Here is a 15,477-nt window from a genome sequence, read left to right as displayed (position 1 = left end):
GGTTCCTGGGCTGTCCAATGGGAGGGGGTGGTGCAGGGTCCTGGGCTGTCCAATGGGAGGGGGTAGTACAGGGTCCCGGGCTGCCCAATGGGAGGGGCTGGTGCAGGATCCTGGGCTGTCCAATGGGAGGGGGTGGTGCAGGGTCCCGGGCTGTCCAATGGGAGAGGGTGGTGCAGGGTCCCGGGCTGTCCAATGGGAGGGGGTGGTGGAGGTTCCCTGTCCAATGAGAGGGGGTGGTACAGGGTCCCGGGCTGTCCAATGGGAGGGGGTGGTACAGGGTCCCGGGCTGTCCAATGGGAGGGGGTGGTACAGGGTCCCGGGCTGTCCAATGGGAGAAGGTGGTGCAGGTCACAGATTGATCTATGTGCAGCATATATTTATACCGTACATAAGATGCCGGGCTCTTCATCTAAGAGCAGCAGGGACAGCTCCCAAACCTTTCACCCCACAGAAGGCCATGCAGTTGCTCTTCATCCGGGGAAACATATATTCCAGCCACAGTATCCACTGCTTCTTAAGTGAGTCGAGAGTTCACCACCGTTCCTCCAGGATCAGTCCAGCTATTGGCCATTGTGTGTGTGTGTGCAGGGCTTCCTGATGTTAGATCTAACTATCATGATTTATCTGCGAGTTCTGTTTTGATTTGCCTTTGCTGTTTCCTACCTCTATAAGTAGGTGCTGGGGTGAAGGTCACCTCGTTCCACGGTTGGGCCAGAGCCAATGTCTCTGCCCAACACTGAAATCATTTGTTGAAATCTGATTTGTAGACATATTAAGGATAGTGTCCCTGTGCTAAAGGTGTGGGATTTGACTTTAATAATTCAAGCCCTTATTTTAGTTCTAACACTGACTCCTCTCACACCCTACAACCTACACAAGTGGTGGAACGGACCAGTGTACAGCTAAAAGTAAATATTACACACTGTTGGATAAAGCCATCACCAGTGCACTCTAACCTTATAACAATCAGAGTCCAATTCTACAGAACCTGAACTCTGGGACCAATCGGTGGCAGGGTTATCCGCGATCTGTAAAATGTTCCGCAATCCGGACCCGACGACCCTGGGCCCCGCCTCTACTCGCCTCGCTGCCACTGCCCGACCTTGGGGCCTCCTCGCCAGCTCGCCCGATGATGACCTCGGACAGTCTGACCCTGCCGAACAGCTCCTCGGCGGGAATCCCCCTCCCCCACCACCTCTTTCTGGCGTTCTGAAATCCGGAAATTTCCGAATTTGTGATGTCAGAAAGCAAATCGAAAGTCCGGAAGGTTCTGGATTTTAGGCGCTGCACCTGTATAATGTATTTTAGTCATGTAAACCACAGTGCTTGGTGAATCTTACAATGCTCTTGAATATCCTCTCAAGCTCATGTCATCTTCCAACAAAAGCCACCTTCAGACACCAATACATAGCCTGTTTCATGGGGTCAGTTATATTTTGCAGTTATTATAATAGTTATCACAACAGGTTGGCGTTCATGCATGAGGTGAGCTGAAATGCCAGTGCCAACATTTTGTAATATCACCATTGGCAATGTCATTTGGCCCTCTAGAGGAGAGGCAAAGCAGTATGGAGGACTGCAGACGCAAGACGGAGCATCGACCATTGAGAAGCCATTCTCTCATCACCCAATACTGTGTCCTCATTAATCAGCTAAGCAACAGTATTGATGGCATCAACGAGGAAGATAGGATCAGGAAAATTGCGATCTCTTGCACTGCAGCTCTACGCACCCATTGGAAGAGCTGACTGAGTCGCTTGCTCTATTTTCAGAGCTATCCCCGGTATCCTGGCCAATATTGCTCTGTTACAGAGAAGCTCAGCTGATAATCCCGTAACGTTTAGCAAAAGCGTATCTCCTCCTTGTTTGTTCAATTCAATTTGCCTGTTGCGTATTTAAAAAAAATCTTTATTCAATCCTGGGATGTGGGCGACACTGACAAGGCCCGTCCCTAACTGCTCCGGAGAAGGTGTGGTGAGCCGTTGTAGTCCGTGTGGTGAATATTCTCAATAATGGTCTAGAGTCAGAGAGGGAAACTGGTGAGACGGGAGAACATCTTTAATTCTTTTTATTTCTGATACATGAAATGTTAAGATCTGTTAGCAGACCCTGTGGGGCAGTTTGTGTCTTGTGTCACCATCAAGTACCCCTGAACCAGATAGATCATGGCCATGTGCTGAGTGAAGGCCCTTTTACTCTGCCCAACAACATTTCTTAACCTAATCCTCAGAGAGTTAACCCCTGGTGCCAGCCACCATTATGCCCTTTATGATCTGATGGATACATTGCTAATTTATAACAAATACCAGGCAGATTGGCACCACACACTCAAGCTGACCCACCAGGGTTGAGATTGTGACAACTCCGTACCCAAAATAATTTTAGACCCAGGAAAGTGAGGAGATTCAACACACAATCCTGTTTACGGTCAGAACCCAAGCCCCTGAAACACCTCCTCTCCCTTCCTCCATTGATTTCTCCCTGAGTGCTTTATCGAAGTGTTTTGGACTTCTGGCTCTGATACGCTGTGACCTGCCTCCTAGTTTTCAATCTATGGTCAGATCAGTAATAACTGTAAGTGTCAGTTGTGGCTCAGTGGGCAGTCTCTGTGTCAGAAGGTTGTGGGTTCAAGTCCCATTCCAGGGACTTGAGCATAAAAATCTAGGCTGACACTCCAGTCCTGTGCTGAGGGAGTGCTGCACCATCGGAGGTGCCGTCTTTCAGATAAGATGTTAAACCGAGGCCCCGTCTGCTCTCACAGGTGGATGTAAAAGATCCCATGGCACTATTTCAAAGTAGAGCAGGGGAGTTATTCCTGGTATCCTGGCCAATGTTTATCCCCCAGTCAACAAAACAAAAAAGCAGATTATCTGGTCATTATCACATTGCTTTTTGTGGGAGCTTGCTGTGCACAAATTGGTTGTTGCATTTCCTACATTACAACAGTGACTACACTCCCAAAGTACTTTGTTGGCTGTAAAGTGCTTTGAGAAATCTGGTGGTCGTGAAAAGCGCAATATAAATGCAGGTCTTTCATTAACTGACCCACAGGGTCTGTACTTCAGTAAGATCTGTCCTAAGAATTTTTATTGCCAAGTTGATGTAAGTTGAATTCTTTGAAGGTGTCGGGGCGACTTAATAAAAGCAGAGATGGCAGAAATCTAAATATTGAATATATGTAGAAAATATGAATCATATATTTCAACTTAACAGCCTTGTGAAAGAGCCTACAGTTCTCCCCCCACCTTAGTTCTACTTTCTCTTCCCTTCAGTTTGTTCCCCATCATTTGCCCTCCCCCCGCCACCCCCCCTCCATGTTGATGGAGTGTGATGGAACACTCTCCACTTGTCTGGATGAGTGCAGTTCCAACAACACTCAAGCAGCTCGACACCATCCAGGACAAAGCAGCCGCTTGATCGGTACCCCATCCACCACCTTCAACGTTCACTCCCTCCACCACCGGCGCCCCCTGGCTGCAGTGTGTACCATCTACAAGATGCACTGCAGCAACTCGCCAATGCTTCTTCGGCAGCACCTCCCAAACCCGCGACCTCTATCACCTAGAAGGACAAGGGCAGCAGGTGCATGGGAACACCACCACCTCCACGTTCCCCTCCCAGTCACACACCATCCTGACTTGGAAATATATCGTCGTTCCTTCATCGTCGCTGGGTCAAAGTCCTGGAACTCCCTCCCTAACAGCACTGTGGGAGTACCTTCACCACACGGACTGCAGCGGTTCAATAAGGTGGCTCACCACCACCTTCTCAAGGGCAATTAGGGATGGGCAATAAATACCGGCCTTGCCAGCGACGCCCATAGCCCAGGAACAAATGAAAGAAGATCCAATGAAATTATCCATCTCACAGTGAGAGAGGAAAACATTTTTTTAAATGTAAGTTTTTTTATAAATTATTTTCTCAGCTTTTCTATGCAGGGTTAGGGCAGATCAACACTGCACTGTGTAACAAGGCAATGGCAACAGATGCAGCTGGAGCTACAGGGCCGACTCCAGTTGTTGAGGCCTAGATCATGTGTGAGCACCATTCCTTTAACAACAATCCATACACTGCTCACTTCAAACTCCCTTGTGCTTCTCTGGATCAATGGACTGTCTGAGCCTCCCAGACCAGGCAGGTGACAGCTTTGGTCCCCGATCAATTGTAAGCTAGCTGATCTCATGAGAATGGAGACATGCCAAGGAAGGGGCATTGAAATCGATCCAGAAAGTGTGTCATTGTGTGGAAATCAGCTAAGGGCAGGAATTGGATCAGTTGTGATGCTCACCATTGTGGAGAAATTCTAAAACTTTATCCAAACTCAGACAGCCGGGCAAGGTGCAGTCATCACATTTAAGAGAGTGGGGCCGAGGAAATTAGGGTAGATTAAGAAGGGCATTGTGTGAAGTTGGATAGCTAAACATCCCACCATTTGAACATTTATTTTGTGAAGCACTGATGGAGGCCCCCAAAAGATGGTCTGTCTCGTTCTGTTGTTAGCATTCTGATTGAAAATGTCACATTTATGTACAATATAGAGATGTTTAATGCACTTTATATACTTCACAAAGACAGTGCAATCCAGGCTAACAATAAGTGCATCATATTCTGACCAAACTTCACAAGACAGTCATTAATTATATCCAACCGATGTTGAGATCTGACAGTTTGACAGGACTTATACAGGAAGGAAATGCCCTTTTAACAGTAAGTCATCTGATGGATTGGATATTAATTTGATAAAACAGCATAAAGTTCTTCTTGTTAAAAAACCATCTCAGTGTTTGTACAAAATTGGTTTTTAGTCCCAGCTTTACTACAGGGAAAAATCCACACAAGTTTCCATGCATTAGATGAAGAATGATTCCCATCAAGGTGAGAATACCACAGATATCTTTTGGAACAAGGGATGCAGTTTTCCTTTGATGATTGGGTCTTCTACCCTGCTGTGCTGGAACACCTCAACATTGACAAGACCATTGGTAACCATTCTCCACCTCTCCCAACACTCATCCAATTGTCCAAACACTTGCCACTTCAGTTCATAGTTGGTCTGTTTTAGACAACAGCCAAGAGTCCACCATTCCTCGTGTATATCCGAGAACCAATACTGAGTTGGCTGTGCTGTTTTGCAGTGATGTGAGAATGTGGTGAGGTCACAGCTACATGAGTGACAGTGCTACATTTCTGCCATAATAACACAAAATATCACATTGAATCGTACCTTATCAGATGGCCCATTGTCAAATCTCTGAGTCCATGAATCTTGAAGGTGGAGGAAGGGAACTGTAGATCTTTGGATCCTTGAGTTCCTCATCAATGATACTATTCAAGTTCACAGATTTCCACAGGGGGTCACTGTGAAACCATAAAGTGCTTCCCTTTGAGATTTTTTTATCTTTTTCCAGTTTCTTTTTTTATGGGTGAGTTCCAATTGTCTTTCACAATCCATCACGATTCTCAGAAATCCACCGTTAATAGTCATTATGGGCCTTTTTCCTTTAGGATCTGCAGATGGTGAAGGTTAATGGCCATTGTCCAGGCCATCCAGGCCCACGTCTTCCTGAAAGATGGTGGATAACATGAAGTGTCCAATTTCTTATCTTTTTGGGTACTGTGAAATCTATTGTCGCGGAATGTCCATGGCCACAGGTTGTATCATCACTTCAGGTCCCAGTGAACTCTCCAGTCTGGTCTCATTATCGCCATTGAGGAAACTCACACTGATTTATAATGTTTTTAACAATTCCAGAATGGCTTCAGGTCTGTTTCTTCATTGGCTAGTCCGTGATTGGAATAGCTCATCTCTGGGGCCTCCTTGTGTGCCACATGGGGTCTGAACCACAGCACCAGAGATATCTTCTCTTGGAACGTTACTTGGAACAAGGCTGGTGTCAGTATCTGTTGAACAGACAGCGCTAAGTAATATCCCTGGATTTGACCGACAGTTTGGGAGATTTTATGGACCTAAGGCCCACAGTGCACTCATTGAAGAAAATAAAACAGTAGCCCTTCTGACTCCATTGCTGCCTGTCAGAGTTCCATGTGTCCAGAAAATACACATTGTAGCGGGTGTATTCTTTTGAAGTCAACAAAGATTAAGATGGAAAGAACATGCAAAAGTCCATTGTTCCATATTTTCTAGGATGCAATGAGACAAATATGTGAAGGAGTAGGAAATAGAAGAAGAAATTGTTGGGTTGGCTGGGACTATGCACTAGGTTTCAGTCAAGCCATTGAGAGTGCAGCGCAAGGAATAGATGGTGTGCTTTGTCGGCCCAACACCTTACCTCAGTGCCTGTTGGAAGTCTGTAGAAGGTGAAACGTAGCTGGTTATCAGGTTTCGGAGTGCCAAAGGACTATGCCAGTGCAAAGGATACAAAGGTATTCAGCATGCCTTCTTATACCTCATTCGATAGGAGGGTGCTCATGCTTAGACATTTGGGAAGGCCGAGGTGGGATCATGGGATTGTTACTTCAAACAATGTGGGGGTCAAGAAGGAATACTGTCCTGGTAAGAAGGGTCAACACACTCGCCAAGTGGCCCAAATGCCAACATCTTCTACCATTTCAGAGAGAGAACCATTACAGGTACATTTTGAATGCATTACATTGAAAGAAAACGAACAATAGTCTTATGAGAAAAGCCAAAAGAACTGTATGTGGCTGGGGCTCCTTGACAACAAGCAGGACACATGTACCCCAGAGAGGAAACCTGGTGCACAGTGACATCTACCTATCACTCTAGTCCTGGGGTCGTTTTCTCTACAGTCTGAACATCACCGCTTCCCTTGACCTTTGCCTGTTGCCAAATTCTTCATCTTTTGGTGGGTTTCGATATCATCTTGTGTGTGCTATCCAAAACAGTAAGGTTTGTCTTCAAACAGCTCCCTCTATTGCACGGTACCCCTTGTCCATATACCAGAATTTCCCCAGATATTGGAATGACAGCACATGTTTGCACAGGTTGCTCATACTTTCAAGGTCAATGAAAATAAATAAAATACTAGACAGTAGCGATAACAGCGGTTGGTTGAATTGCACAGACAGTATTTACAGCTACCTCTTGGCATTCTGATGATATGCACTTGTTCTGGTTCTATCGCCTGACACCTTTAATGGCCGGCAGGGCCGGTGCTGCTGTCCAGTGAGGACTGAGAGAGACGGCGAGTGATTGGAGTCACTGCCGAGTCCACAAGAGACGAAGTCGGGAAGAGTTTGTACCAACCAGTAACCAGGGTGGACAGGTCGAGCTCCTCCAGCAGGATTTGGGACATTCCCATGAAATACTTGTGATCCATCCGACCATAATCCCCCCACACTATGACCTGGAAGTACATGAAGAGCAACATTTTAATCAGCAGTATTAGTAAGACAGGAGCATCTATTTAAAAGGGATTGGCAGTTTGAAACTGTGAACTTTATGCCCAATAAGCCAAGAAATATCAAAGATGCAAAAAAGAACACTTTCCCCATTATCAGGTACCGAGTGTTCAGAGTAAAGCTCCCTCTACACTGTCCCATCAAACACTCCCAGAGCAGTTACTGCATGGGCTAGATACAGAGTAAAGCTCCCTCTACAGTCTCCCATCAAATATTCCCATGGCAGGTTCAGCACGGGGTTAGATACAGAGTAAAGTTTCGTCTACATTGTCCCATCACACACTCCCAGGGCAGGTACAGCACGGGGTTAGCATCAACCAAGAAATAAGGGATGTGTGCAATAAAGGTACAGCAGTTATCATGGGTGACTTTAATCTACATATTGATTGAGCTAACCAAACTGGTAGTAATACGGTGGAGGAGGATTTCCTGGAGTGTATTAGGGATGGTTTTCTAGACCAATATGTCGAGGAACCAACCAGAGAGCTGGCCATCCTAGACTGGGTGATTTATAATGAGAAGGGACTAATTAGCAATCTTGTTGTGCGAGGCCCCTTGGAGAAGAGTGACCATAATATGGTAGAATTCCTTATTAAGATGGAGAGTGATAAAGTTAATTTGGAAACTAGGGTCCTGAACTTAAGGAAAGGTAACTTCGACGGTATGAGGCATGAATTGGCTAGAATAGACTGGCAAAGGATACTTAAAGGGTTGACGGTGGATAAGCAATGGCAAACATTTAAAGATCACATGGGTGAACTTCAGCAATTGTACATCCCTGTCTGGAGTAAAAATAAAATGGGGAAGGTGGCTCAACTGTGGCTAACAAGGGAAATTAAGGATAGTGTTAAAGCCAAGGAAGAGGCATATAAATTGGCCAGAAAAAGCAAGAAACCTGAGGACTGGGAGAAATTTAGAATTCAACAGAGGAGGACTAAGGGTTAATTAAGAGGGGAAAAATAGAGTATGAGAGGAAGCTTGCAGGGAACATAAAACTGACTGTAAAAGCTTCTATAACTATGTGAAGAGGAAAAGATTAGTGAAGACAAACGTAGGTCCCTTGCTATCGGATTCAGGTGAATTTATAATGGGGAACAAAGAAATGGCAGATCAATTGAACCAATACTTTGGTTCTGTTTTCACGAAGGAAGACACAAATAACCTTCCGAATGTATCAAGGGACAGTGGGTCTAGTGAGAAGGAGGAACTGAAGGATATCTTTATTAGGTGGGAAATTGTGTTCGGGAAATTGGTGGGATTGAAGGCGGATAAATCCCCAGGGCCTGATAGTCTGCATCCCAGAGTACTTAAGGAAGTGGCCCTAGAAATAGTGGATGCATTGGTGATCATTTTCCAACAGTCTATCGACTCTGGATCAGTTCCTATGGACTGGAGGGTAGCTAATGTAACACCACTTTTTAAAAAAGGAGGGAGAGAGAAAACGGGTAATTACAGACTGAATAGCCTGACATCAGTAGTGGGGAAAATGTTGGAATCAATCATTAAGGATGAAATAGCAGCGCATTTGGAAAGCAGTGACAGGATCGGACCAAGTCAGCATGGATTTATGAAAGGGAAATCATGCTTGACGAATCTTCTAGAATTTTTTGAGGATGTAACTCGCAGAGTGGACAAGGGAGAATCAGTGGATGTGGTTTATTTGGACTTTCAAAAGGCTTTTGACAAGGTCCCGCACAAGAGATTGGTGTGCAAAATCAAAGCGCATGGTATTGAGGGTAATGTACTGACGTGGATAGAGAACTGGTTGGCAGACAGGAAGCAGAGAGTCGGGATAAACGGGTCCTTTTCAGAATGGCAGGCAGTGACTAGTGGAGTGCCCCAGCTCTTTACAATATACATTAATGATTTAGATGAAGGAATTGAGTGTAATATCTCCAAGTTTGCAGATGACACTAAACTGGGTGGTGGTGTGAGCTGTGAAGAGGACGCAAAGAGGCTGCAGGTTGACTTGGACAGGTTAGGTGAGTGGGAAAATGCATGTCAGATGCAGTATAGTGTGGATAAATGTGAGGTTATCCATTTTGGCGGCAAAAACAGGAAGGCAGAATATTATCTGAATGGCGGCAGATTAGGAAAAGGGGAGGTGCAATGAGACCTGGGTGTCATGGTTCATCAGTCATTGAAAGTTGGCATGCAGGTACAGCAGGCGGTGAAGAAGGCAAATGGTATGTTGGCCTTCATAGCTAGGGGATTTGAGTAAAGGAGCAGGGAGGTCTTACTACAGTTGTACAGAGCCTTAGTATTGTGTTCAATTTCGTCTCCTAATCTGAGGAAGGATGTTCTTGCTATTGAGGGAGTGCAGCGAAGGTTCACCAGACTGATTCCAGGGATGGCTGGACTGACATATGAGGAGAGACTGGATCGTCTGGGCCTTTATTCACTAGAGTTTAGAAGGATGGGAGAGGATCTCATAGAAACATATAAGATTCTGACGGGACTGGACAGGTTTAATGCGGGAAGAATGTTCCCGATGTTGGGGAAGTCCAGAACAGGAGGCATAGCCTTAGGATAAGGGGTAGGCCATTTAGGACTGAGATGAGGAGAAAATTCTTCACTCAGAGAGTTGTTAACATGTGGAATTCCCGGCTGCAGAGAGTTGTTGATGCCAGTTCATTGGATATATTCAAGAAGGAGTTAGATGTGGCCCTTACGGCTAAAAGGATCAAGGGGTATGGAGAGAAAGCAGGAAAGGGGTAATGAGGGAATGATCAACCATGATCTTATTGAATGGCGGTGCAGGTTCGAAGGGCCGAATGTCCTACTCCTGCACCTATTTTCTATGTTTCTATGTTTCTATGTGAGATACAGAGTAAAGCTCCCCCTACACTCTCCCATCAAACACTCCCAGGGCAGGTGCAGCATGGGTTAGATACAGAGTAGGGCTCCATGGTTTTGTTTCCTTAGTCCAAAGGCACTGAGCCCAATTGTCGACCCCAGGGATCGATCCGCTAAGTGCATTGATTGAGTATTAATGCCGGGACATTGCTTGGAGAAGCAATATGGCTTTCGATAGTAGTCCTGTATGTGGAGAGCAGAGTCCGTGAGACTCTGACCAACACAGGCCATTGGTCCACCTGCTCAGGACGGACTAATAAAAGACCTTAGCCCCAGCACCTGAGGTCCTCGAGGGTCGCTCAGAAAACAAGAGAGGGAGGCGGGACTTGCCATGTGCACTGTGACCCTGTAACACTTGGGGTTAAGGATTAGATTTAAATATCCAATTGGAACCTTGCTTCTAATTGGCTGGACAGATGTAAACTAATCAACAGAGGCTTGCAAACATCCCTTACCATTGTAGCCAATCAGAGTGTTCACGCAGCTCCTCAAAGACTCAAACGTGGTGAACACGCTGTAACCCGTCGCCCCTTAACTGGCATCACCGACGGGCTGTGCTGGCATGGCGAGAGAGGTCAGCACCCACTCAGTCAGCCATCTTTATTATGGCTGCAATCTGTGGGGACCCACAGGATGTACTGTGTATATAGCTGCCCGATACAGGATGTACTGTGTATATAGCTGTCTGACACAGGATGTACTGTGTATATAGCTGCCTGACACAGGATGTACTGTGTATATCGCTGCCTGACACAGGATGTCCTGTGTATATAGCTGTCTGACACAGGATGTACTGTGTATATAGCTGTCTGACACAGGACGTACTGTGTATATAGCTGTCTGACACAGGACGCACTGTGTATATAGCTGTCTGACACAGGATGTACTGTGTATATAGCTGCCTGACACAGGATGTAATGAGTATATAGCTGCCTGACACAGGATGTACTGTGTATATCACTGCCTGACACAGGATGTACTGTGTATATCGCTGCCTGACACAGGATCTACTGTGTATATAGCTGCCTGATACAGGATGTACTGTGTATATAGCTGCCTGATACAGGATGTACTGTGTATATAGCTGCCTGATACAGGATGTCCTGTGTATATAGCTGCCTGACACAGGATGTCCTGTGTATATAGCTGCCTGACACAGGATGTCCTGTGTATATAGCTGCCTGACACAGGATGTCCTGTGTATATAGCTGCCTGACACAGGATGTCCTGTGTATATAGCTGCCTGATACAGGATGTCCTGTGTATACAGCTGCCTGATACAGGCTGGCCCTGGGCCCTGGTCACAACAGCACGTTGACAGATTGCATGCTGTCAGTCTGCTACTAAGTCTCCTCTGCAATTCAGGCGGGGTGTCGAGAAAGTTTTAAACTATAAACAACATCAGTTTCATTAACTGACTGTGCTATGCTTCAAGATTTTGATTCCAGGAGGAATTTTGCATGAATTTAAATTTAAAATGTTGCTATTAGGCTACATTCAGCACGCAAAGTGTTAAATTGACAGTTATCTCATCATCATAGGCAGTCCCTCGAAATCGAGGAAGACTTGCTTCCACTCCTGAAATGAGTCCTTAGGTGACTGAACAGTCCAACACGAGAACCACAGACTCTGTCACAGGTGGGACAGACAGTGGTTGAGGGAAGGGGTGGGTGGGACTGGTTTGCCGCACGCTCCTTCCGCTGCCTGTGCTTGATTTCTGCATGCTCTCGGTGATGAGACTCGAGGTGCTCAGTGCCCTCCCGGATGCACTTCCTCCACTTAGGGCGGTCTTGGGTCAGGGACTCCCAGGTCTGTTGAAGCCTGTGGCTGGGACGAGAAGGGCAGGCGCATGCAGAGCAGCCCTGCTCCCAGACCAGCTCAGTTTGAGACGATGGAGACCGTACATACATTCTGGTGGATGCTTTCATTCCCCTGAGCTCAGGGGAAGCTGGCTGACAGTGACAGGCCTGATTGGCAGCTGAACTGGCCAATCACTGACACTTTAACTGCATGTGGAATGCCACTCGGACCTGACTGAGAATTACACTCGGGTCTCGATGATGTCATTGGGCCCCAACATGCCCATGTGTGAAGGACCCTGCTGGTGGTGTCCGTGCTGCCCGCTCGGGTTAAAATCGCGCCACTTGCTGCGAAGCTGGGAGAAAGGCGGTGTGTAGAAGTTGGACCAGAAACGGAAAGGCTGGGATTGCACAGTCTGCGGAGAGAGCCAGCAACCGGTGCACCCCATCCTCTGCAGGCCGACTGACCTGTGGCCTACACACAGAGGGAGAGTGCGCTATCTCCTGGTCAGGGCCAGTCAGGTCATGGCCTGGTGACCTGTATGGTGAAGCAAGGCTTTTTTTGGGGGCAAGGATTGTGTAACTTATTACCTGTGATGATAAAAGGAGCAGGACATATTAAATATATTCTATTCATTCATATATTACATGTAAAATAAAGGATGTGTTTATTTGTACGAACTGAATTGCAGCTGTTTCTCTGATTGGCTCTCCATTATCACATGATCTATTGCTGATTGGCTCCCTTGGAGGATAAGCCACGCCCTGAAGTTTCTCTGCAATGTCACTGGAACCGACCGGCCCAACTTTGCAATGTAACATGAACCATTTGGAATTCAGAAATCCCTCCGTACCCCAACGCAAGTACATGATCTTGGATGGGTGTAAAGGGGGTTGGAAGAACAGGATTTGTCCTCTCTGAGTTCCCTCTCTCCGCCTCCGCCCCCCACCCCATCTCTCCCCCCCGCCAGTTGCCCAACACTCTCCCACCGGCTCGGGGCCCAGTGAGGGGCTTGAGGCTCGGGGCCCAGTGAGGGGCTTGGGGCCCGGCGGGGGGCTCGGGGCTCAGGGCCCGGCGGGATGCTCAGGGCCCAGCGGTGGGCTCGGGGCTCAGGGCCCAGCGGGAGGCTCGGGGCTCAGTGCCCAGCGGGGGGCTCGGGGCTCAGGGCCCGGCGGGAGGCTCAGGGCCCGGCGGGGGGCTTGGGGCACGGCAGGAGGCTCGGGGCCCAGCGAGGGGCGAGGGGCTCGGGGCCCAGCGGGGAGCTCGAGGCTCAGGGCCCGGCGGGGGGTTTGGGGCCTGGCGGGGGGGCTTGAGGCTCAGGGCCCAGAGGGGGGGCTCGGGGCCCGGTGGGGGGCTTGAGGCTCCGGGCCCGGCGGGAGGCTCGAGGCCCGGTGGGGGGCTTGGGGCCCGGCGGGGGGCTCGAGGCTCAGGGCCCGGCGGGAGGCTCGGGGCCCAGCGGGGAGCATTGTGTTCGGGGCTGGTTCCAGATCGGGGGTGAGGCAGGTGGGGGAGAGGAGGACGCATGCGCAGAAAAATGTGAGTTAGGACAAATAGTTACTCCGTAAAATAAAGCAGTTTGTTGGTTTATAATTGGCCGTGTCTCATGTGTGTTTATCAGTCCACCTTCCAGGAAATAGAAGAGAAGCACACGAGGGACTATAACATCCAATACACCCAAGAGGCTTCATTGTTACAGACCCGCATCAAATTATCGTTAACTAGATATTACACGGAGGGTATAGCACAGAATCAGTAGCCCAAGCGCTCCATGCCGGTGTTTCTGCTTCACACCAGCCCCCTCCCCCCCCACCCTCTTCATCTCTCCATGATTAAGAAAGGGAAGATAGACTATGAAAGTAAACCAGCACAAAATATAAAAACAGATAGCAAGAGTTTCTATTGGTATATGAAAAGGAAAAGAGTGGCTAAAGTAAATATTGGTCCCTTAGAGGACGAGAGCGGGGAATTAGTAATGGGGAACATGGAGATGGCAGAAACTCTGAACAAATAGTTTGTATCAGTCTTTACGGTAGAGGACGTTAACAATATTCCGACAGTGGATAGTCAAGGGGCTATCGGGGGGGAGGAACTTAACACAATCACAATCACTAAGGAGGTGGTACTCAGTAAGATAATGGGACTAAAGGCAGATAAATCCCCTGGACCTGATGGTTTGCATCCTAGGGTTTTAAGAGAAGTAGCGGCAGGGATTGTGGATGCACTGGTTGTAATTTACCAAAATTCCCTGGATTCTGGGGAGGTCCCAGTAGATTGGAAAACTGCAAATGTAACACCACTATTTAAAAAAGGAGGCAGACAAAAAGCAGGAAACTATAGACCAGTTAGCCTAACATTTGTGCTTCGGAAAATGCTGGAGTCCATTATTAAAGAAGCAGTAGCAGGACATTTGGAAAAGCAAAATTCAGTCAGGCAGAGTCAGCATGTATTTATGAAGGGGATGTCATGTTTGACAAATTTGCTGGAATTCTTTGAGGATGTAACAAACAGGGTGGATAAAGGGGAACCAGTGGATGTGGTGTATTTGGACTTCCAGGAGGCATTTGACGAGGTGCCACATAAAAGATTACTGCACAAGATAAAAGTTCACGGGGTTGGGGGTAATATATTAGCATGGATAGAGGATTGGCTAACTAACAGAAAACAGAGTCGGGAAAAATGGTTCTTTCTCTGGTTGGCAACCAGTAAATAGTGGGGTGCTGCAGGGATCAGTGCTGGGACCCCAACTATTTACAATCTATATTAACCACTTGGAAGAAGGGACTGAGTGTAACGTAGCCAAGTTTGTTGACAATACAAAGATGACAGGAAAAGCAATGTGTGAGGAGGACACAAAAAATCTGCAAAAGGACATAGACAGGCTAAGTGAGTGGGCAAAAATTTGGCAGATGGAGTATAATGTTGGAAAGTATGAGGTCATGCACTTTGGCAGAAAAAAAATCAAAGAGCAAGTTATTATTTAAATGGAGAAAGATTGCAAAGTGCTGCAGTACAGCAGGACCTGGGGATACTTGTGCATGATACACAAAAGGATAGTATGTAGGTACAGCAAGTGATCAGGAAGGCCAATGGAATCTTGGCCTTTATTGCAAAGGGGATGGAGTATAAAAACAGGGAAGTCTTGCTGCAGTTATACATGGTATTGGTGAGGTCACACCTGGAATTCTGCATGCAGTTTTGGTCTCCGTATTTAAGGAAGAATAGACTTGCTTTGGAGGCAGTTCAGAGAAGGTTCACGAGGTTGATTCCGGGGATGAGGGGCTTGACTTATGAGGAAAGGTTGAGTAGGTTGGGCCTCTACTCATTGGAATTCAGAAGAATGAGAGGTGATTTTATCGAAATGTATAAGATTATGAGGGTGCTTGACAAGGTGGATGCAGAGAGGATGTTTCCACTGATGGGGGAGACTAGAACTTGGGG

General features: G+C 47.2%; 1 protein-coding gene across 3 annotated transcripts in view; it reads right to left on the bottom strand.

Annotated features, from left to right (window-relative positions):
- Window positions 1-1,295: 1,295 nt before the first annotated feature.
- Window positions 1,296-15,477, bottom strand: part of rims3 (regulating synaptic membrane exocytosis 3) — a 713,695-nt gene continuing 699,513 nt past the window's right edge. For 2 of the 3 annotated variants that reach the window (XM_070898523.1, XM_070898524.1), the window contains exons 8-9: window positions 7,064-7,328; window positions 1,296-2,017 (exon numbers count right to left, since the gene is read on the bottom strand). In XM_070898523.1, the coding sequence (XP_070754624.1) occupies window positions 7,116-7,328 (213 nt within the window). In that variant the 3' untranslated portion in view covers window positions 1,296-2,017; window positions 7,064-7,115. Of the gene's footprint in view, window positions 2,018-6,186; window positions 7,329-15,477 lie in introns of those variants that run through there. The other variant, XM_070898525.1, reaches the window with a different exon arrangement.

This window comes from Pristiophorus japonicus, chromosome 14 (assembly GCF_044704955.1).
Source record: "Pristiophorus japonicus isolate sPriJap1 chromosome 14, sPriJap1.hap1, whole genome shotgun sequence".
In the NCBI taxonomy this organism is placed as follows: domain Eukaryota; kingdom Metazoa; phylum Chordata; class Chondrichthyes; family Pristiophoridae; genus Pristiophorus; species Pristiophorus japonicus.
The sequence above is the reverse complement of the archived record's forward strand: the minus strand, read 5'-3'. Positions and strand labels throughout refer to the sequence as shown.